The 24,257-nt window shown below is 34.5% G+C and overlaps 1 protein-coding gene across 2 annotated transcripts in view; it reads right to left on the minus strand.

Moving 5' to 3' along the window:
- LOC145678839 (synaptic vesicle glycoprotein 2C-like) overlaps positions 1–24,257 on the minus strand; it is a 198,861-nt gene that overhangs the window by 52,621 nt on the left and 121,983 nt on the right. For both annotated transcript variants that reach the window (XM_081749397.1, XM_081749396.1), the window contains exons 2-4: positions 16,598–16,651; positions 6,035–6,196; positions 690–852 (exon numbers count right to left, since the gene is read on the minus strand). In XM_081749397.1, coding sequence (XP_081605523.1) covers positions 690–852; positions 6,035–6,196; positions 16,598–16,651 — 379 coding nt within the window. The remainder of the gene's footprint in view (positions 1–689; positions 853–6,034; positions 6,197–16,597; positions 16,652–24,257) is intronic.

The following is a 24,257-nucleotide window of genomic DNA, read 5'->3' on the forward strand; positions in this document are numbered from 1 at the left end:
GTCCCTTTACAGACACAAATGAAAGACCTCTTGATAAAAATCGGCAAGGGCTACCAGAAAGGGGAGATTTTTTCTATTATTTTTTTCAATATCTCGCAGCGTTTGCAAGATTTGAGCATACTTCCGGTTGGAGTTTCTAATTCATGTATGATCAGTGTTTTCTTTCTTCTTGCATGCAGTATGTAATAAGCAAATACATTAATACACAATTAATTATAATGTCAGTGATATATAATGTTCATTGGGCAAAACACTCCAAACAATAAAGATTCATCTTAGCCTGGAGAAATTGTTATCCTTCGTTTTTCATTTTCATTTAGCCATGAAACAAACGCCTGAGAGATATACAGTATCTGTAGGTAACTATGTTGTGTTGGAATGTATAACTCATAGGATATGATGCTTTACTTTTTAAAAATTTCAACACTTCCAGTTTCGAGATCTCATTTTCGAAAGGATTGGAGAGAAACATATAAACTTTTCTTTCGAGACAAACATATAAACCTAGCATTTCAATATATAGATAATTTGCTGGGGAGTTCATATTAATTTCATCTACATTAGAAACTACTATAAAAGTTCTACACTAAAAATTACTATTAAAAATTCTTTAAATTCATAAACCATAAATTCATAAACCATTCTTTAAATTCATAGTTAAATAAGGGAATATTTCTAGCTATTCTTACCTGAAACCAGAGATGAATCTTAATACTAGGAACAATTCATACGTCTGAGCAACACTTGATCCTAATCCGGATACGACATTAACAAATATAGATGCTAGAAGAATTGACTTTCGTCCCATGGAGTCTGCCAGCGACCCCCACACGAACGCACCCATGCACATGCCTTTAAAACAATAATAAAATGGATACACGTTAAAATACTTTCATTTGTACAGTGCTTCTGCAAATGAAATAGTCACTTTTAACATTGTATAAAATAAAATTAAAACAAAAGATGAATGTAAGGTATAATAACCTGTAATCCCATATGTTCATTATTAAAAGGAAAGTACTCCATATATTTATTATTCAAGGATACGTATGTACACTATATGTTTACTATTCAAAGATAGGCAGCCCATATATTTATTATGAAAATATACGAACACCACCTTGTATTATTTTAAAGATATGATTATTTTTAAAAAATGGGTATATTATACTCCTGCAATTGAAAGATAGGCATTTAGCATGTTTGGTGTTAAAATTCAAAAATAAGCACACCATATGTTTATTATTCAAGGATAGGCGAACCATATATGATATTTATTATTCAAATGTAGGAAACCCATTTGGGTATGTGTCCCATATGATTCTTTTTGAATAAGAGGCAGCCCATATATTTATTATGCAAATATAAGAACACCACTTGTGTATTATTTAAAGATATTGTTTTTTTTTTTTTCAAAAATATACACCTTATATTCTTATAATTCAAAGATAGGCATCGGATGTGTTTATTATTATTCGAAGATATGCCATCCATAACTAACTAACTAACTAACTCTATGGCCTTTGGAACCCGGAAGTTCAATGCCGTGTTCACAAAAGCTCTCCACTGACTTCTATCCTTAGCCATTGGATCCAGTTTCTACTTTGTATTCCTATCTCTGAGAGATCCATCTGAATATTGTCCTCCCATCTGCGTCTAGGTCTTCCTAATGGTCGTTTTCCGATTGGCCTTCCAGTTGAGACTTTGAAAGCGTTTCTACTTTCTTCCATCCTAGCTACATGACCTGCCCACTTAAGCCTCCTAGACTTGATGACCCTAACAATGTTGGGTAAACCGTATAAATTATGTAGTTCCTCGTTATGAAGTTTCCGCCATTCGCCATTCCCGTTTCTCTCAAATATAGGAACCGCATTTGTGTATTGTTTAAAGAAAGGTATCCCATATGATCCTCTTCCAAAATATGCACTTCATATTCTCAGATAAGCTCCCCATATGTTTATTATTCAAATATAGATTATTTATATCTTTTATTATTAAAGGATAGGTATTCTCTACTTCACTATTCTTAGACAGGTACCCAATACGTTTAGAAGTAAAGAGTAAGGATAAAAAGTTGAATGAAAGGAAGTTGAAACCAGAATACATTGCTGTATGGTATGAGAAGTTGAAAAAAAAATGGCTAGCAATCCTATTGAGAAGTACTCATTGGTTGTTTGAGATAGCGAAAGTACTGGGTTCTAGAGGGAGATGTGGTAAAGTACCAACAACATAGCAATGTATCCCCATAATAAGAAAATTTTAAATTACTGTTCACATTAACTTACAAAGAGTTAAAAAGTGATTTGATTGCATAACGAGATTTTCGTTATATTTTATATTACCCAGTTCGAAGATTAACATAAATAACACACCTCCATTAGCACATTTAGTTTTTATATATATTTTGCATGAACCATCTATTATCACACATTAAAATTATATATAGCACAATTTACTTTTATTCTCAAATCTCCATAAAAAACTTTCTGTTGTCATAGCAACACGAAACTGTAACTATCATTATATAAATATCTATCTATCTCAACATATATTCTACATTTTTTCTTTTTCTTCTTCTTCACAACAGATTGTGCACTTTTAAGCACCGTTGCCCAAAATAGCTACAATTAAAAATGAAAGTAATTCACAGATATCAGATATACAATATCGTTGTAACTGGACCGGGATTCGAACTGGGATCTTCGGCAAACCGTGCCGATACTTTAACCACTACGGCACCCGGTCCGCTTCCTAGAACAGATAAATACTATCTCACTCCTGTAGTCGGTGCTCTCTACTCAGGTCACATGGCTTGTACCACACCCTAGCTCTTTGTAAGTACTGAATTCGCATCTACATAATTGTGGTGTGTAAAAATAAGTTTAAATCGGTTGTTCCCTCCTTTCATTAATATTTACTATTCACATTATTTACAATAATCTCACAATATTTACAGTGTAAAACAAATTAACCGTTTCATCCTAGGTCGAATTAGAGCTTAGGGTCCCTTTAAGCAGAAGGCTGTAAGAGAAGTGAATCTACTAGTTAACGTAGGACCCGAATCACATGAGCTCCCACCACGAATCGAACCCGGATCTCCCGCACCCAAGACGCGTACGCTAGCCATATAGCTATGAGGGATCTCGACCCATAGAATATCTTTAACTTACTGATACAACCTTCCGGACATTCGCTACAAAATCGTGTTGTCTACAAAAAATGACAATTTGGTTTGTATACTATATCGATAGCGTTTGAGACAATCTTGTGTTCACAGCAAAATTTAAATGAGTAACTGGAAGGCCAACATTTTGCTGTAGAATGTGAAGATAGTCAATATTCGTGGACATATATTAGACAAAAATTTGTATAGTTGAGAATCATTAGGATGAATGATAGCGAGAAAAAATCATAAAAACTTGTATAGTTGAGAATCGTTAGAATGAAGAATGATAGTGGGAATAAAAAAATCATAAAAACTTGTATAGTTGAGAATCGTTAGAATGAAGAATGATAGTGGGAATAAAAAAATCATAAAAACTTGTATAGTTGAGAATCGTTAGAATGAAGAATGATAGTGGGAATAAAAAAATCATAAAAACTTGTATAGTTGAGAATCGTTAGAATGAAGAATGATAGTGGGAATAAAAAAATCATAAAAACTTGTATAGTTGAGAATCGTTAGAATGAAGAATGATAGTGGGAATAAAAAAATCATAAAAACTTGTATAGTTGAGAATCGTTAGAATGAAGAATGATAGTGGGAATAAAAAATCATAAAAACTTGTATAGTTGAGAATCATTAGGATGAAGAATGATAGTGGGAATAAAAAATCATAAAAATTTGCATAGTTAAGAATCATTAGGATGAAGAATGATAGCAGGAAAAAAATCAGAAAAATTTGTATACTTAAGAACCATTAGGGTGAAGAATGATAGCGAGAAAAAATCATAAAAAATTGTATACTTAAGAACTATTAGGGTGAAGAATGATAGCGAGAAAAAATCATAAAAATTTATATAGTTAAGAATCATTAGCATGAAGAATGATAGCGGGAATAAAAAATCATAAAAATTTGTATAGTTGAAAATCGTTCGGATGAAAAATAATACTGAGAAAAATTTTAGAAAAATGTATAGTTGAGAATCGCTGGATAAAGAATGATAGTGGAAAAAAATTAAAAAATATATAGTTGAGAACCGTTAGGTTGAAGAATGATAATGAAAAAATCAAGAATAACCAGCTGTATAGTTTTAACGAAATGCTAAAGATTGGAAGAAGCAGGAAGAATAATACTAGTTTTAAAATAAGTGATGGAGGTGCACTTGCAAATTACTTTGGTTTGCAGCCAGAGAAGTTTATGCTCATACTGAAATATTTGTCTTTCAGCACTTTAATTCTTTATCACTTATGGCCCTCAAGTACGGAATAATAATAATAATAATAATAATAATAATAATAATAATAATAATAATAATAATAATAATAATAATAACTTTACTTTCAGTGCTATGAACAGCTCATTGGCAAAAATACAGCACTATGTTAAGATCATTATACAATTATTTAAAACAGACCAGAAAATTTGTAGTATAGAATAAATATTAGAGCCCTTGTCAGAAGATTAATAAATTCAAATTACAAGATTCAAGCTGATTATAAAACAAGATTAAAATAGAAACAGTCAATATCATAAAATATTATTTACAGAATTATGCAAATAAAAGTTTCATTTAACTATCGTTTAAAGAATGAGTCAACCTTGCTTAATAATAATAATAATAATAATAATAATAATAATAATAATAATAAGTTGTAAATACTATGTACAGTATTACATGTTTCGTCTTAGACTAAGTATATATTTCTAATAAAAAGAATAAGACAATAAATTAGATACAACACAATAGAAAATAATAAATCCTTAAGCAAAACATAAAAAGAATATTCTATTACTTTTTTTTTTTTTTTTTGGGACAAATGAGCTGTCCGAAACCAGAGTGAACTTTCTACATTTTCGCCGATTTCCAAGTTTAAGCATGAAATCATTTGAGTTACGTATTCCACACTGAACCTTATGCTACAATGAAATAAAAATATATAGAAACTGACGTAACGTTCAGCTGAAGCCCATTTCCCAATCGTTACAGTTCGTATTAAGTTATCATTGATTCCATAAATGCTAATTTCTCAAAAAGGAAATGTAGTTAGTTCATTAGTAAGACTATTCATGGCTTTGGATTAATTGTTTTAACGAAAGAGACACTGACCAAAGCTTAAAACTTTATTTTAAATTATAATTTGTAACTGTTTCGGATATCTAGCATATCCTTCTTCAGACACGATCGAAATTAATGAAAATACAGACATATATATAAATGTTGTTATATATGTAAAGCGAAACAGTTACAAATTATAATTTAAAATAAAGTTTTAAGCTTTGGTCAGTGTCTCTTTTGTTAAAAAAAAGTAGTTAGTTCACTCAGACAATTCAGATAGCTCAAATAGAAATATAATTTTAGAAGCAGGACAAGTTTCAGTAGCAATAACGTTAATACCATAATCAGATTCGGAGCAATAAATAAGTAATACTTCTGTTGACTTTTCTTGATTTATCTCTCACGTAACCGCGATGTTATCTTGCTCATGTTTAGTTCACAATGTATCAAGTTTGATTGATGCTGAAGATACAATTCTCATTCTACAGAATCATTAAACTGAAATCTTACTGTTATTTTTATGAGACACATTAACTCAATGATACAGTGTCCACTTTTGATACATGAAGTTCATCATTCGATCCCAGATTATGTGAGGTTGTGACGAATCTCGTGCTCTGTTTTCTTCGGGCGTTTTAACTTCCTCCCACATGTTCATTCCACCGACATAATCATTCACTTGCACTTATGACAAGTCTCACTTAGACTATTAGGCATAACTATTTTATCAAAAGTGATTTGGTTTCAATTTACGTTATTTTTTCCTAAATTTCCAGGTTTGTGGAAAATTTAAAATTTTGTTAGTATTTCTTACCTGCGAGCGGTGCAACATTGAGCCATCCTTTTTTGTCTGAAGTGAGTTCGAAATCGCACTGAGCTGAAGGGAGTAGATAGGACACTACCGATATGTCCATCGTTGCTCCAGCATTCAGAAGACCGCATATGAGAAGAAGAAAGTGATGGAACTTTCCATGGCCTGGAACAAGATATTTATGTATTTATTACAAACAATAAACATGGAAAATAAGTATATATCAATGAAAGAAGAAACAACCGATTTTTAACACACTAGATCCCCTGTAGATGTGAATTCTATAACACACGAATGAAAAAGTGATTGACTGGACCGTGATTCGAACCTGGAACCTCGAACTTGGTCGCCGAACCTCTCGAGAGTAAGAGAATGTGTGGCTGTTCTGGGAATCGGACTGGGAGGCGTAGTGGGCAACGGCACAGTGTGCCGGAGGTCTCGGGTTCGAGTCACTGTCCAGTGAGTCACTTTTTCACTCTTTATGTATTATGAAAATAAATATTTTAAACACAGATACGATACAGCACATTTTCAGGTTACCGGCAAATCACCCACAAATATTGAGAAACATTTTGCGGATTACAAAAGTTATTTTGTAAACAGCACTATACATGCTGGCGTTTACCAGACAATTTGTCAATGTTCAATTCATACATTGAAATGACTTAAGAGAAATAAAAAAAAAAAAAAAGAACTAAAATAAAATGATATATAAGAGACATAAAAGTTCAGGATTTTGCGGTTTCTTGCTTGTCAAAACGTCTAGATATAACCAAACACAACTTAAAGAAAATCAAAGTTAAAAAAAAAAAAAAAAAAAAAAAAAAAAAAAAAAAAAAACTAAGCGAATAATAAATTTGGATGAAGAATCTCGACAAGAATTACGATTTAATTATAAACAGCAGGGTTAGAGGAAAAAATGAAGAAGAAAGCAAATAAATTGAGGTGTTGTGAATTAGTATATGAAGTGAACACAGAAATTTTAATAGCTTATTCCCTATTTTAGTGTTTGTTTGTAGAAAGGACGAAGTTAAATAAAATGAAAAAAAAATTGTGAAACCAAAGCTCTTCATTACTGATTAGCCATTGAAGGCAACAGGATTGGTTGCTAAAATTATACTAGGAATATAAAAAATCGTTTATAATTCCCAGAGTATATTATAGATGAGTATTAATAATGAAAATAAGTTGTTAATTTGTAACGAGGGTAAATACTGCTTTTCTATTATTCAATGCTTCGTTTTGTCAAGATTTATTTTCTACAGCCGTGGAATGATTAAAATTTTGTATTTTAGAGGATCTTTTACACGCCATTCTAGCCCTATTATTTTTGTTGAAAGTAGTGAAGTCTAAATATGAGGGCGATTTAGAAAATAATGCCACCAAGCCAGTAGCATAGCAGGAATTTTGATTGGGGGGCCTTAGTATTTATATATATATATATATATATATATATATATATATATATATATATATATATATATATATATATATATATATATATATATATATATATATATATATATATATATATATATATATATATATATGTGTGTGTGTGTGTGTGTGCGTGTGCGTGTGTGCTTGTATGTGTTTGTCAAAGGATACAGTTTTATTATTATTCTAATTAATAATAATACTTACATCTTTCTCTGAAGTGTACTTACATCTTTCTCTTCTTTAAATATTTCTTGATTGATTCTCGATTGCTGTTTGTTTTTGGATATTTTCTTCGCCAAAATTAACACCACTACTGCCCTTTTTTTTCGTGCTAGCCATTTTTCTCAAACGTGTTTAGAGTTTTCCTCTGAATTTATATTCTTGTTTAGATCTTTCTCTGTTGTTTTTTTGGTTTATTTGTTTCCACATTATCCTTACCGAAATTAGCACAATTGTCCTTCTTCCACTTTAACCACTTTTGTAAAACATTTCTGACATTTTACAACTGCGAAGTAAGTTCTTATTTCGACACCCTGAACACGCATAACTAAAAGAAATCTTCTGAACTGATGTAACTGATCAAACATCAGAGATTTCTCTAACATAGTTACACGCTACATGTCTTTATTTTTGTTTTCCACCCTCTCCTGTTAAAAATTATTTCCTCAAAAATTTTTCATGTGAATGAAACCAAAACAACAAAGGAAAATCTTTATTTTTAAGTTTTTTTCCTTGCAGGTTAAGCAGAGTAGCTGCTGAAAATTTATCGAAATCAATTGATGCCAATTGCGGCCCTTGAACTAAGATACAGGTTTTTTTTTTTTTTCGGGACCTCCCTTTATTATTAGAAAGGAACTGATTCTTTGTAGTATTGCTTGACTCAGTTTCCAAACTTTGGCTTTAGATTAAAGAAGACAAGTGAAAGCTACAGTCATTGCTATGTCAAATAATAGAACAATAACTTCAAGGTCAGCATATGCATATAGAGCCTCCTCTCCTCTTTCCTTTCTTCCCTTTGAACAGCAAGGATTCTTGGAAACCTCGAGTTCCACATCCCCCAAAATGCAAACATTTCTAAAGAATCAAGACCACGTTGGTGAACACAAGTTGTCTAGAAACTGTTTAGTGATATATTTTATTTTGAAATAAAGTACTTGGAAGGCAATTGTTGTTTGTTAAGGAAAAACATTAGAAACGTCAAAGTTTCAATATACATTGTCGAAAATCTTTTGGGGGACGAGAATCCATGGGCCCACCTCTTCCTTACGCCACTGCTCCAAGTCCACTACTTGACCAATAATACTGCAAACATTCTGAACTGTTTATCATTAATGCACTGATGTTTAAGCTTTAGAATGTCACTTGTTTCACCTTTCTATCTCTTCTCGTCCCAGAGTAATGGAGCAATACGTGCCATCCAGTGGTCAAGTCCGGTTGCAACAGCGGGCTGTCATTGAATTTCTGACTGCGGAAGGTTGTGCGGCCAGGAACATTCAACGCCGGCGACGAGTCCTGGATACACCATTACGACCCGGAAACGAAGCGTCAGTCGATGGAGTACCGCCACGCATCCTCTTCTCCGCCAAAAAATTCGAAGTTGTCCGACCTGCTGGCAAAGAGTTGTTAATATTCTGCCTCATCGTGCCTATAGGATCTTGCGCCTTGCGACTTTTGGCTCTTCCCCAAACTTAAGGATCACCTTAAGAGGCCCTATCACTGCGAAATTAAAATACCGCTAATTTTACAGTAATTGCATGATATCTTCCAATAGATTAAAGATAATCGAAAAGTGGAACAAGACCTCCTGAGACAATATTATTTTACGTGAGATACCGTTATCACGTCTCACTTATCTGCTTTCGGTTTCCAACCATTTAGAAAATCGGCATTTATTTTCGCGTTTCTAAATAACTGCAAACGGAAACTTACTAGGTGACTCGTGATAACGGTAAACTCATGCAAAATAACATTGTCTAGGGAGTTCTTGTTCCACTTTTCAATTATCTTTTATCTATTTGAAGATATCACGTAATTACTGTAAAATTAGCGGTATTTTAATTTCGCAGTGATAGAGCCTCTTAAGGATCAACGCTACAGTTTTGTGACGTGGAGGTGCAAGCAGCAGTTCGGCTATGGTGTCGCCAGTAGCCACCATAATTCTTCGTCAACGACATGAAAAACCTTGTTTCGCGTTGACACAAGTGTGTTGTCCGTAATGGGGACTATGTTGAAAAATGATTCCACCATTTGTAGCTGACGTTGCAAGCTTTCCACTGATACCTGTATCGATGATATCAGTCAAACACAAATAAAGGTATCACCTTGGAGGCATTACTTTCTGAGTCACCCTCGTATTTCATAAATACTTTATTATGTTTTAGTTTCGTAAGGGCTGCTTTCTAACATTTAACCCTTTCGGGTACCTGGGTTTTGGGGGTATTTTTTAGACTTTCAGTCAAGCAGCTACTGCATCGTCACTATTTATCCTAGAATCATGGTACATACCTCATTCTCTTCAGAATGGAGCTGGCTTTCAAATGGTACCACTTGCATGCCCATACCATATACCAGGAGAGGGAAAAGTGATGTCAAAGGAAAAATTTCGGGGGAATTTTTTTTCACACTTTGGGCCCCTCTGAAACGGCCCTGTGTGAGCGTTGAGATCTAAAAAAAATCTGATAAATAGTACTTGATAGAATGAATGTGTGTGCCAAATTTCAAGTTTCTATCTTGAATACTAATGGCGGGAGAAATTTTATCAAGAATCCCCACAATGCCCCAAGTTACCGCAAAACACCATGATCTCAGGTAAAAAAATTCCTGAGACATCTCTATTTACCCTAGGACTATAATGCGCCAATCATTTTCTTCAGAATAGAACTGTCTTTCATCCGGTACCATTCACATGTCTCCATCATGTATCTAAGGCGGGAAAATCCCGAAGAAAGGGACTTTTTCGTAAAAATATCCCTTTTTTCAACATTTTGCCCCTCTGGATCCCACCCTGTTTTAACGCAGAAATCTGGAAAAAAAATCTGGTAAATACTACTCGGTGGACTGAGTGTTTGTGCAAAATTTCAATTTTCTACGTGCAAAAATAAGCCCGCCAAAAAATAATGAACATAGGCTTAATAAAAGAAAATATATATTTTAAAATTATTACGTCATCACCTCCTATGTCTCGACGCAGGAAGATGTGAAACCATACGTAAGGTCTTCTACAATGACTCTGGACTTGAAAAAAAAAAATACCGGACGAAAAAGCTCAAATAGGAGAGCTATAACGCAATGTACCATGAAACAACCTTATGGTACAAATTGTACCATGAGTACCCGAAAGGGTTAAGTATTTAGTAATTCAAGAAAGTTACCATTTCGTAATTAAAATAACTTAAATTTACTTGAATACTTCTTGTAATACGTTGTACATTAATGTATTCTGTTGGTATTATTATGTTAAGAGGTTTAGTAATGTTTATTTCTATCTTTGGTCTAAGCATACTTTCAGGTGATTATTAGAAGCAGGGACTGCGGTCCTATAAAACTGTAGAACACGTGTTTGTACGCAGGGCCGTGCCGTGCGGGGGGCGAGCGGAGCGACAGCCCCGGGCGCCAAAGTAAGGGAGGCGAAAAATTCCGGAGAAAAAAAGATAGGAAAAATTGTTTGGAATATATGTATGGAGGCGTTGTCGTATACTCTCGCCCCGGGCGCTGATTTTCCACGGCACGAACCTGTTTGTATGTGTCAGAAAAATTCCAAGTAAATCCAAAATGTAAACAACAATAAACCTTCTTATTGTTATTTTCTCGGGGTGCTCCCATTTCCCCACATTCTCATTCCACCATTTATTCTATCATCACTCCTTGCCTTAATCATCCGTCTCCTTTAGACTAGTGGTCGTAAGCGTGGGACGTTAAACTGAAAGACAAAGATTTAGAGTAACTCTTGACGAAACACTCGGACGTATACTGCTTGCATAGAAACAATAATAGAACCAATAATGAAAAAAAAAAAAAAACAATTAAACATAATGTTTTGTATTTATTTCATTCACTTTCAGATTGTTTTAGTATTTGGTAAATGATTGTTGAGGAAACATAGCAGTCACTTTTGCAAAGCGTTTCTCTCCTCCACTCTTTGAGATTAAGATTTCTTTGGAATTGCAATTTAAGTTTAGTCAACAGGTCAAGAAACGTGACAAGCTCTTGCTTTTTTTCAGTCCAATCGAATGCTTGAAATGGTTTCCATAAAAATGTTTAAATTTCCTGTAAATACGAGCAGGTGACAGGTACAGACTACGCGGCCATTATTTCAAAGATGTAAACAAACCATAACCTCGTCATACACCATTGTTATACGAGTATGAAAAACAAAAAAGGCTTGATCAATACTGTTCTTATAAGGCATTTCATTGGTAACTGCTTGTGGCTATCGCTCAGCATACTTACAGTTAGACATACACGGTGCTGAAAAAGTCTCGGAACGGTCCAATATCTAGCGAAATACACAGATCAGCAAAACAACCAAAAACACATGATAAATAGTTTTGATAAAGCTATCTAATAATACCAAACACAACCCCTATTTTCACCTCGTCCGTGGCTACGGGGGCAAATTTAAAATTTTAAATGCGAACCCCCATTTCTTATAGCAGATTTGGACTCTCCAGAAACAGGGATAGTGGTTTGACCCAGAATTGGAAACAGTGCCTTTACGGATGGCGCTTGAATTGACACAAAAAGAGGGGGGACCAAAGTATTATGAAAACGTGAATTTGTGGCTAATCGCTAACGCTCTCGCCTTCCGTGCGGGCGGTCCTGGGTTCGATTCCCGGTAGGGGCACTCGGTCGAAAAAGTATCAAAAGCTTTTTCCGTCCAGCCATTCTGAATTAGGTTTCGCTGGGTTTTCCTCATTCAAACGAAGCAAATGCCGGGGTGGTACCTAACTTATAGGTCCCAGGCTGCTTCGTTCTTTTCCCAATCCTTTCTTCCTTCCCTTTCATCGGATAGTGTGCTCGTCGAGGGACGTCATCCCTCATACGTCACGGGTTAAATGGCCTTACATAATAAAAGCCCAGAAATCTATATGCTATGAAAATGCGAATACATCGAATCTTCTACTTGTTTTCAGTTGCATTACACCTTTACTTATACAGGGTGTTTCAAAACAACATCGACAACGTTTGGTACGTGATTCCTGACACCAAGATAAGACAAAACGTATAGGCCAACCTGGCTGCACAAATGCTTCCTTTCGAAGTTTTAGGCTGCCGAAAACATGAAAAAATGAACTTTAGAATCCCATAGCTCCAAAACTATGGGACCTATCGTAGTCGAGTCAAGACTTTACTTAGTAACTACTATGTGCCCTATCCATATATATCCAAGTTTCAGAATCCTGTGGTACTTCCGCAACAAGTTTTATAGAGGTAGTTGGTGAGTATAACAGATTAAATGCCGGTAGCCACACTCCCTGTATAAAAATTGTTATGTGAGTATCTTAGGATTCTGAGACATGTATTTTTTTGGATAGCGCACATATTTGTTCCTAAGTAATGTCTTGATCCGACTACGATAGATTCCATAGCTTTGGAGCTATGGACCTTTAAAGTTCATTTTTTCATATTTTCGGCAGCCTATAACTCGGAAAGGAAGCACCCAGGTTGGTCTACACTTTTCGTCTTATCTTGGTGTCAGGAATCACCTCCCAAATGTTGTCGGTGTTGTTTTGAAACACCCTGTATAACAATGTAGCAAAGTTATTACTTTAATTTACTATTATTATTGGCAACATCTCGCATGCGCATGAAGCTTACTCCTATTCTGCAAACTTTTTTGTCCCGACTGGCAGAACAAAACAGAAATAATAATAATAATAATAATAATAATAATAATAATAATAATAATAATAATAATAATAATAATAATAATAATAATAATAATAATAATAATAATAAGAGTGAAAGAGCTTCTTTTAATTTGCAATCTATGCATCAAAACTATAGCAATCAATCTCCTCAAGTAACTCTTAAATGTTGCAATACTGTTAGTATTAGACACATGTTTTTTGTTCAACAATGTGTAGTCATCTCACGCACATACATTACTAGCATGACGTAGTGGTATTTAAAAATTGAAAGGGGCATACCGAGTTGGCAATACTGCGTTACTTACAGGATTGATGATAATGCTTTAGGATAGCCTCTTTAATACGTAAAATGTTACTAAATTTTCCTATAGATTGACTAAATGATGAAATTATTGTAGATTATCAGTGCGAATTTAGGTGAGATCGATCAATTATCGACCAGATCGGAAAGAAATGGGAATACAATACCCGGTACATCAATTATTTATTGATTTTAGAAAGGCTTACGACTCGGTTAGGAGAGAAACATAGAGAATTTGGAATACCGAAAAAGCTAGCTAGACTAATTAAGATGTGTTTAAATGAATCCGAAAGTAAAATCTGAGTAAAAAAAAAATATATATATTGTCCATGAGCTTCTACATCGAGAATGGCCTGATACAAGGAGATGCGTTGTCGCCATTATTATTCAACTTCGTTCTAGAGTATGCTATAAGGAAAATCAAAGATAGCAACCAGGGTTTAAAGCTGAATGATATTCACCAGGTTATGGCATATGCTGATGATGTGAATCTGATACCTGTAGGAAATGATAGGAGAACAATAGAAAGAAATGCGGAGGCTTTATTAAAAGCTTGCAGGGACATGGGTTTAGAAGTAAATGCAGAGAAAACTAAATACACGGAAATTCGCCGGGGCGTCAAGATACTCAATAATGCCTACGACAAAGTGGATACTTTCAAATATCTAGGATCAATATTAACGAATGAAAATCATATACAGGAAGAAATTAGACTAAATGTCGACTGCAAGGAAGAAATTGAATTATTATTCAGTTCAAAATCTTTTGTCTTCTCGAATTCTGTCGAGAAATTTGAAGTTTAAAATATATAAAACGATAATCATGACTGTTGTCCTGTATGATTGGGAAACATGATCGCTCACTCTGAGGGAAGAACGTAGACTGAAAGTATTTGAGAAAAGATCCTGAGACGAATATTCGGCCCCCAAGAGGAACGGAAATGAGGAATGATGAAAACTTCATAAAGAGGAACTGCATAATTTATACAGTTTACCAAACATTGTTAGGATTATCAAGTCTAGAAGGTTCAAGTGGGCAGGTTATGTAGCGAGAATGGAAGAAAGTAGGAACACTTTCAAAGTCTTAACTGGAAATCGAATCGGAAAACGTCTATTAGGAAGACCTAGGCGCAGGTGGGAGGATAATATAAAGATGGATCTCTTAGAAATAGGAATATAAAGTAGAAACTGGATCCAATTGGCTAAGGACAGAAGTCAGTGGAGAGCTGTCATAAACACGATATTGAATCTTCGGGTTCCATTAGGGATGCGCACGAGACGAGTCGAGACAGGATTTTCCTGACAAAATTCGAGTCGAGACACGGCTCTTCCAATAGAGAAATATACATTTTTCGAGTCGAGACATCACTTTTACAGCACATTTTCGAGACGAGACAGCTACAAAATCCTGTATCGTACGGATCCTTAGATTCCATAGGCCATAAAGTTAGTTAGTTAGTTTATAGATTGCCTTAGTACATTTGAAGTTATTTGAATTTCATTATTCATTGTTTTTCCCCATTAGCAGCTGCAATTTTTGAATATTTTACATTTTTGGAGGGAGTAATTAAGTCTGTTTTCATGCAAAACCCATTTACAGTTGGGGAGCATTTCTGGTTGGTTCATATGTATATATTCTAATGTTTCGTTCTGTGGTTTTGATTGGTAAAGAAGCTGCGTTTGACGTGGGTTGTCAGACATAGAGAAATGAGAGTTCCGGGTTAATTAATTCATTGTTTTCAAAGATCGGTCTTGAAAGATAATTTTATCTAAGAAATTCATATTCGTGTTCAACTCCTAATTTAAAAATAATTAGCACAGTACTTAGGTGAAAGTTGCAGAGAGAGAGAGAGAGAGAGAGAGAGCAGTTTTGTGTCTGATCACTAAGGTTGAGATACTGCTATCTTCCTAATGTGTTCTGATATACCTATCACCTGTAAAAGTTGAAATCTTCAGGAGCATTCCCTGCGGATATACGGTAAATATGGGACAAACAGACATGCTAAGTAAACGTCCTGTTGAATGAAGTATATGTAATAGCTACGATAGAACTGCATACAGATGGTTAGCAAAATAATGGAAACATGAAGAGAATGAAAATTACCTGATTACTATGGCGTGGGACCACAGTTAGCGTAAAGAATGGAGACATCGTGGAATCGAGACATACTGTACATCGTATATGGTTCCATAGTACATTATACCATTCCTAATGTAGAGCAGCACTCAGATTCGTCAGCGAGAAAGGAAGAGGACATTTGTTTCCCAGTCTGAACTTCAGATCTGAACACAGGTGTTCAATAGTGTCAAGGTCAGAAAATTTGGCAAGTCCGGAGAAATGCTGTAGTTCATCACAATGTTCATAAAATCACATCTTAACAGCCCGCAGTGTGAATTCGCGCATTACCATGTTGGAAAATATATCATTGCCCGGAAACAACATTTGGCCAACATGCTCACTGGCAGTAATGACAGAGTATTCCACGTACGCTGTAGACCCTGGCGTAGCGGTGAGGTGTCGTTGCTGCTTTCAAGTTATCAGTCAGGCGCCACCGTACGGGCTTAATAAGGCTTAGGCCCAGAGACCTGGGAGACAAGGGTTGAAAGACTGCACAGAGTACAGGACGCTGGATTTCTCTAGTGGTGTGGGGTTCACGTTATCCTGTTGGAAGGCAGAGTCTCAGAAAATGTCCAGATAAAGTCGGAGGACAGGATTGAAGAAGTTACAAATGTCCTAAGAACTACTTATACTTCTCTGGATGAAAACTCAAGTGGGATTACTGTAAAAATAATTATTAAAAGAATTTAACTTTTGAATAATTATAACTTAACGTTACATTACTTTCAATTGTTTCATTCTTTTTTTAAACTACAAACTCCTATTTGAGCTCATTGTCTTCAAAGTTACTAGCTTATAGGGTATACTCTGAACTCTAACGTACAACTATGTACTTACCGGTAAGTTCCACTGCTTTGTCAAAATCAGCTTCTTTGTCATCTTCTGGCGATTCTGAAAGAAAAGATTGAAAGCAAATAAGTACAAATGTAAAATGAAAAATAACATAACTGTGTTACAAAAATGTTTCGTGTTTGGCCCAAAAGATTAATACTGTATTAACGTTATACGTGGATAAATCTAAAAGTATTATCTCCTATTTTTTTCTATTTTTTTTTAAAGAAATACAAAGAAACGTTTATCTTCAACAATGTTTATATCATTTTAAAGCTTTTATTTTTTAAAAAAATATGTATAATGTATACATCTTTCTCCTTCATACTTGCCATTTCGGTCGATGCATTTTTTTTAGGCGCTGTGGTTGTTCTTGTATACAGATGTCGGGTAACATTCATAAGTCCTAAACGGCATAAGACCTAAAAATATAGGCACTAGACCTAAATTTTAGGTCTTGTGCTATTTAGGTCTAGTGCCGCTAAATGATTTTTAGGTTTTGTGCTGATTAGGTCTTATGACGTTTAGGCCTTATGTCGGTTAGTACTTGTGCCATTTAGATCTTGTGCCATTTAGATCTTGTGCCTTCTTCATTCACTTGCCTTAGTTCTGAAATTCGCCACCACCACACGAAATTAACCAGTAACCAGTTGGCAATAATTGCAGTAACCAATTGGCAATAATGTTACGAAACGTAGCTAATTCCAACGGTAACAGCTATATTTGTACTACAAAAATTATTATTATCTGTTCTGCAGTTATATATGAATTAACCTATTTCATTCTAATAATTAATTATATAATTGGTTAAGAAATTCGTTTCCTTCAAATGGAGATACGAGAACCCCATGACAAATTCCTAAAAAATAATTAAATAAAAATGTTTAAAAAGCATATTTCACCAGATTTTCTGAAACCAAGCAAGCATTCAGAATTGCAATATATATTCTGTGAAGTGTATTTTATTAAGAGTAGGACAAAACCCCACTCTAACTTTCCAAAGGTAGAACAAAAGCTCACCAAAGTTTACTTAATTAGGGCAAAAGCCCACTAAATATTTCACAAGTGATCATTAAATACCGACTGCATACATTAGGAACGCAGTAAATTTAAAATTGAACAAAGAACATTTCTTATGCAATACAGTTACTATATTTTACAGTGTGTTTTCATAGAGTTGATATGTATAAGCAAGAAAAATCAACAAATAACGCTAAATTACTAATGTAATATGCAACACAATACGTTTGCAGAAACCAATACATAGTCATTTAGGGGCGTATCCTACAAACTTTTCTAGAAGAGCAGGTTTTTTACATATTAAAAGCAAACCAAAAGTTTATTTCCAGATTACGAAATCTTCAACAAGACTATAAATATATACATATTACACGCGTACATAAATACATATATTATTATATTTCCAGTTTGTTATCTTTTTGAAATCTGGATCTTGACAGTGCATGAATTTAAAACCACAGCTTGTGAAAAATGTACGAATAAGGTAGTCATTGGGGCCGCGGTGGCTCAGTGGTAGAGCGTTCATCTCTGGTGCATGGGGTCCCGGGTGCAAACCCTGCTCTCACCAAGTGAACTTTGTGGTGGACAAACACCGTGTGCGTGGGTTTTTCCGGGGTTCTCCCGTTTCCTCCCACTTTCTCCATTCCACCATTTCAGTCATTTTTCATAATCACCGTCTCTTTTAGCCTAACCGGCATAACCGTGGGACGTAGAACTCAAAGATTTCATTTCATTTTATTTTAAGTTAGTCATAAGAAATCGTAAACTGTTCATGGAAGTCCATTTGTTTGGCTGTTTTTATCTTCTGTACTCTTATATAAAAGTGTTAAGATGACTTTTTGGGCACACTACTACAAGTTGAGTTGTTAAATTTTAATTTTAAAAGATCATTTTCTTACGAAAGCAGGACATAAGAAATAATTTTTGGAAATACGTATCATAAAAAGGGTGGGGTAAGATTTTTTAAAAGAGTAGTGTATCTCCTAAATCTCTGAAGCTAGTAAAATGAAACTTGGCATATACACTTTCCACTGAAAATTCAACACATAAAAGGGAAATAATAAAGGGAGCACTTTCTTTAATGTTAAAATTCCCCATTGCTTATCCAGAAAATATTTATAAAGTAAGGAAGGATTTGCTTAAGCTGGATGCGTGAAACTTGGTATTTGAACTTTTAACTAAAAGTAATAAAATATGTTTCAGCGACTTGAAAATTACACTTCTAAGAGGGAAGAAAACTCTTTTTCTTTACGTCTCGGTTCATCTAGTTAAGCAAATGAGAGTACAAAGTGGATGATTAATTAGGTTCTTTTAATTATTTTAACATGTTGACGTAGTTTAATTTCTTAAAAAGTGTTATCTTTCACATTCTATTATAAACATTCTTAATTTGCTGTAATTATTAAACATGTTTAATAAACATAAAACAGACTAACCCAGATTTGGGGGCGGGGGTCATGAGTTTGTTTGGGTGTTAAGCCACGATTTGCCGTCCGTGACATAACCTTTGATTATAACTTCACATACAATCAAGGCTCAGGTCTCAAAATGTAGCATATCTGAAATTTACTACTACCACTACTACTACTACTACTACTACTACTACTACTACTACTACTATTATTATTATTATTATTATTATTAATAATAATAATAATAATAATAATAATAATAATAATAATAATAATAATAATAATAATAGTTAATTCCAACGGTAACAGCTATGTTAGTAATACTAAAACTATTACTAATAATGGTAACGAGTAAAGAGTAGTTAATTACGAATATGACAGCTATTTGCTACAAAAAGAGTTCAATACAATAAATATATGTGTAAAAATAATTTACTTCAAATTAGCACAAGGAAAGCAAAATTTATGAGGTATATAACTAAAATACAATATTATGTTACCAATACGAGGTCAATGGTGTGGAAATAGAAAAAAAAAAAAAAAAAAAACATTATGAAAGATCTGAGAATCATATTTCATAGGCAGTTAAAATTTTGTGATCACACAAATGCTATCATGCAAAGGGCAATAAAGGACAAAAGGCTTTATTTATTTCTTTATTTTTTATTTCAGAACGATAGAGTATGTACTTATACAAATTACCTGTAAGAACTAAGCTAGAATCTGGTTCTTTAATATGAAACAGTATGTTCAAAACTTTGACTAACAGGTTGATAGTATTCTTGGCATGGACGCAATGGCAGGTAAGAGATTTTTAGGGCTAGTGCCGTTTAGGACTTGTGGCGTTTAAAACTTGTGCCGCGGAAATAACTTTTAGGTCTAATGCCGTTTAGGTCTTGTGCCATTTAGGTCTAGTTTCGTTTAGGACTTGTGCCGTTTAAAACTTGGTCCACAACAGGGTGCGAATTACCGGGGGGGATGAGGGGGATTTTCCCCCTCAATCACATTTTGTTCCCCCCCAAAGAGGTCAGCTGAAGTATCCCCACCGGGGATGCTCGCTTTCCCCCTCAAACTATGCTTAGTATAACTCCAAATTTCACTAATTTTTGTTATTTCTTGTAAATTTAATCTTCTAGCTGTATTTCGAAATGATCGATGTAAACTGTTCAGTTTTGGTCATTTCTACTTACCACCTAATTACCCACTATTTTCAACGTTGTTTAGTAGAACTATATTATTATGACTACGGTTGTTACTTGCAACTGTACCTTCGTACCCTTCAGTTCGTCATCGTTTGTGAATTTGAATGTACTAATTGCGTATAACAAAGCCACATATAGATTTATAAATGTTCTTAGCGGTTGGCCAAGAAGAAGTAAACAAATAGCTTCTTCTACCATACTTGGCGAATTTCGGATATGTCATATTCATCCTCTATATTTGTAACGATTATCATCTTATTCTAATTTTTATTATAACATGTTATTTCATTTTCCAGTGTACTCTTTGTAGCACATGGTCTTCATTCCCTAGTAGGTTGTGTGTATGCAACTCAAAAGTTGCATTTAATTTGTGATAATTAGCATAGTAATCATTGCTTTTACAGTTTACGGAAATGAACTTGTGAAACTGTACTCAAAATCTGAGATATAGGTATTCTCTCGTAAGTATATATTAACGTACACGCTGGGGGATACGCTCCTAGTGAGCAGACATGTTAATGAGGGTGATTTTTAGGTGAATAAGCGAATAATTCAAGATTTGTTTCAGCATTTGTTAATACGACTGGTTCTCCGTGTCATTGTCCGTGTCTGTATAAGCATTTCAACTGGAGCGGGTTTTTTTAAAGTTAACCCTTCATTTTTCCATCTTTTCGCTGTACAGTTTGCTGTCCACGCAATTAATGTTGTCTGAAAAACTTCAGTGTAATGTTTTACTTTATTTGAATAACGTAGCCCATAGTGAATCAACTCATCTTCAACCTAACAGTAAAGTAATTTTTAAGTGTTGACTTTCTGTGCCCATCACGGAATCGATATTTGGAGAAAAAAAGTCGTGATGCGCACAGCTTTAGCGGGAAGTAGAAGCGCAAGCTCGAAATTTGAATTGAGATATTTTAAATATTTGGCCTTCGGTTTGACCTTGATGTGAGAAATCGGGACCAGCAACAATCCATTTCTTGTTTGATAGGCTAATATCTAGATTTTCTTAAAATAAATAAATAAATAAATAAAAAAGTCCGGTTTAACTGATAATTTTAGTAGTTTTCACAAGACTGAAGTAGGTTTCTTTTCGCAACCTGTATGTATTAATGCAAAGTGGAAGCTTTCAATATGAGTGGAAAAATTAACATATGCTTGTGATCATGGCTATCGCTCGAGCGGAATTATTAACTAAATAAACCTTAGAGAGCTACGGGGACAAGAGTGAGTACAACATTAAAACACGTTCAGAAAGGTTTAGTGGGGTGTGTGTATGTCAGACAATATATATGTGCATAGTTATTGTCGGTAGATTTATTAAATTAATAAATCTCTTATTTATTACAGATGTCACACACACACACACACACACACACATATATATATATATATATATGGGGGTAAGGCATTTATTGTCTCATTTTGAAATTTGAACCTTCAGACTGTCCTTTGGCCTAATTTTATCCCCCCCAATATAGATTATCTAATTCGCACACTGGTCCACAAAATTATTTTTAGGTCTTGCGCCGTTTAGGTCTTATGCCGTTTAGGACTTATGCCGCTAAATGATTTTTAGGTTTTGTGCCATTTAGGACTTGCGTCGCGCCCCCCCCCCTGTCATATCAGCTTGCTGCCATGTGTTTGAGGAAGCGTTGAATTTCATTTTTCACCTCTTCGTCGTTACTGAAGCGCGTTCTGTCCAAATGTTCCTTCAAATTAGGAAACAGGTGCTAGTCACCAGGGGCGGATCCAGGACGGACTTGTGGGGGAGCGGTGGGTTGTATTATTGCTACTCAGAGATACTTTTAAGAGCTCCAAACTCTGGCATGGGTTTTATTTATATATATAAAATAAAAAGGTTCCTCTTCTGGGGGGGGGGGCGATTGCCCTGATCGCCCCCTGGATCCCCCTGCTAGTAACTGGTTCGCTTAGCCTTGTCGGAAATTGATGATCTGCATTTTTCTCATCGTGAATTTCAGTACGACCAGCCACAAACTCCCTATACCATTTGCGGACTGGTTTTGTACATCCATGCACGACTCGCCGTACATTACCATCAATTGGAGATGAACTTAAATTAGTTTAACGCATTTTGCATTCAAAAACCGAATAACTGCTCGAACTTCGCACTTGGCGGTAGGGCCAAAGAGGCAACTTCATTACAAACGGCAACTAAGCCAAGTCTGAATGTCCCAACAATATTCACGCAGGATTGTTTCGGAGTGGGCGAAACAACAAACACAACAATGTTGCCAACAACCGCACGAACACGTTTCTTGAGTCCCCAACGCATTGGAGACCTTACTTATGGAATTATTGTCGTAGGTTACATATTTTTCTTTATTACATAGTTACCATATATTGAAAGAACAATTTACTCTATATTGAAGAACAAAACATATTTTCCACTACTATTATTTACAGTAAAAATTAGAAGAATTAGCACACGAAAAGAAATGTCAAACTATTTTGAAATTACTATTTAAGAGTAAAGCCTCCAGATTACACAGTACCATTGCGTTAGTCTGTTGTTCTTGTACGGAGAAAGAAGTCTATCATGCAGTTCATTCAAAATTTTACTTCATTTAGCGACATGTATGTAAGTCACACGAATATGAGCCGAATGAAGAAGTAAACGCATTCTGAAGCTTCCTTCGTTTCAGATAATAATTTTCGCATCTAAAGGGTTTACAAGTAAGAACATCAGCACTTTAAAATCGTTTCCTGGAAATACTCAATGGATTGGCGAGATTATGTTGTGACAGCCGAAGGAAACTATGTATATGTATATATATATATGTGTGTGTAAAATTGATGTAAAATTGTATCTTCAAAATTCATTCCACCCAACGCAGCACAGAGCATTATTTTTAGCACAGATTTCTCTTAAAAAGAACCAATAATCTTAACACTTTCATCTAATTGGATGGTAGACAGCAAAAATTATGATTCATGTTTCAAGTGCACGCATACCAAGAACGCTTTGTTACATTATCAAATGCAGATAGTTATTATAATTTACGCATATCAGACGCGCCCTTAATTTTTAAAATATTTTTTTGGCCTTATATACGCGAGAAAAGAGAAGTTATTTTAACAGTTTTTTTTTTTTTAAATATCAGTTTTTGTTCTGTATTACTTATCGAAAGATTTCTGCCACTAGTTTCCGTTGTTCGGGAAGGAGTTTAATTTATAATGCTCCAAAGAAAACATGTAAATACACTAATTTGCTATTCTTAGTGGATATATATTTTAACCTACTAGTTTTATATCAGAAAACAATGCTGCCTTAGGAACAAAATGAGTTATTCAAAAGAAAAGTGTACCAGCTTCTTCGATTTTACCGTATCATTATTGTCATTCATTTCATTTCTTATCGTATTTTCTGTTAACCTAAAAAGACACAAAAACGTTTAGGTAAAGATATCATTCCTTCAGTTCGGGCGAACCATTTGAATTTGTATGTAGCTTTTGTGGTTCTTGGTCTCATGAAATGTGTTTTTTTCCCCTTCCTAATTCAAGTACTTTCTTTTATCCATGTCTTTATTTCTCGTTCACACTTCATATCTCAAGTAGTCCCTTTTATTTTTTTCCTTTTCACTATTTTGAATTAGATCTAATCAAATACGTATATCATTTCTAGTTGATTGAACTGTGTTAAAGATTTTTCAGGCGCTAAACGCATTTGATTTCAAGCGTTTGTATCACTTTATAATGTCATCAAATTGCATGCATTATACCGGTATAGTACCAGCATATAGTCTCGTATTATGGTAAATGCATAAACACACGTACAAGCTATAATACGCTTAGAGTACGAAACGTTCGACATGGCTTCTGATATTTGCACGAAATAAAAGCATAGGTTGAGTGAGTGGGGTAGGTAAAGATCGAATAAACGTTATAAATTGATTTATAGCTGTTCACATTTCGCTGTTATCGCTGCATAAGGCTTTTTAAGTAGTCGGTTCAGTATGTCTTGCTTACGTTATGGATGACGTCACTTGTACGTTATCTTCAGAAACATTTAAA

This window comes from Thermobia domestica, chromosome 2 (assembly GCF_964235325.1).
Source record: "Thermobia domestica chromosome 2, izTheDome1.hap1.1, whole genome shotgun sequence".
NCBI classification, from domain to species: Eukaryota; Metazoa; Arthropoda; class Insecta; order Zygentoma; family Lepismatidae; genus Thermobia; species Thermobia domestica.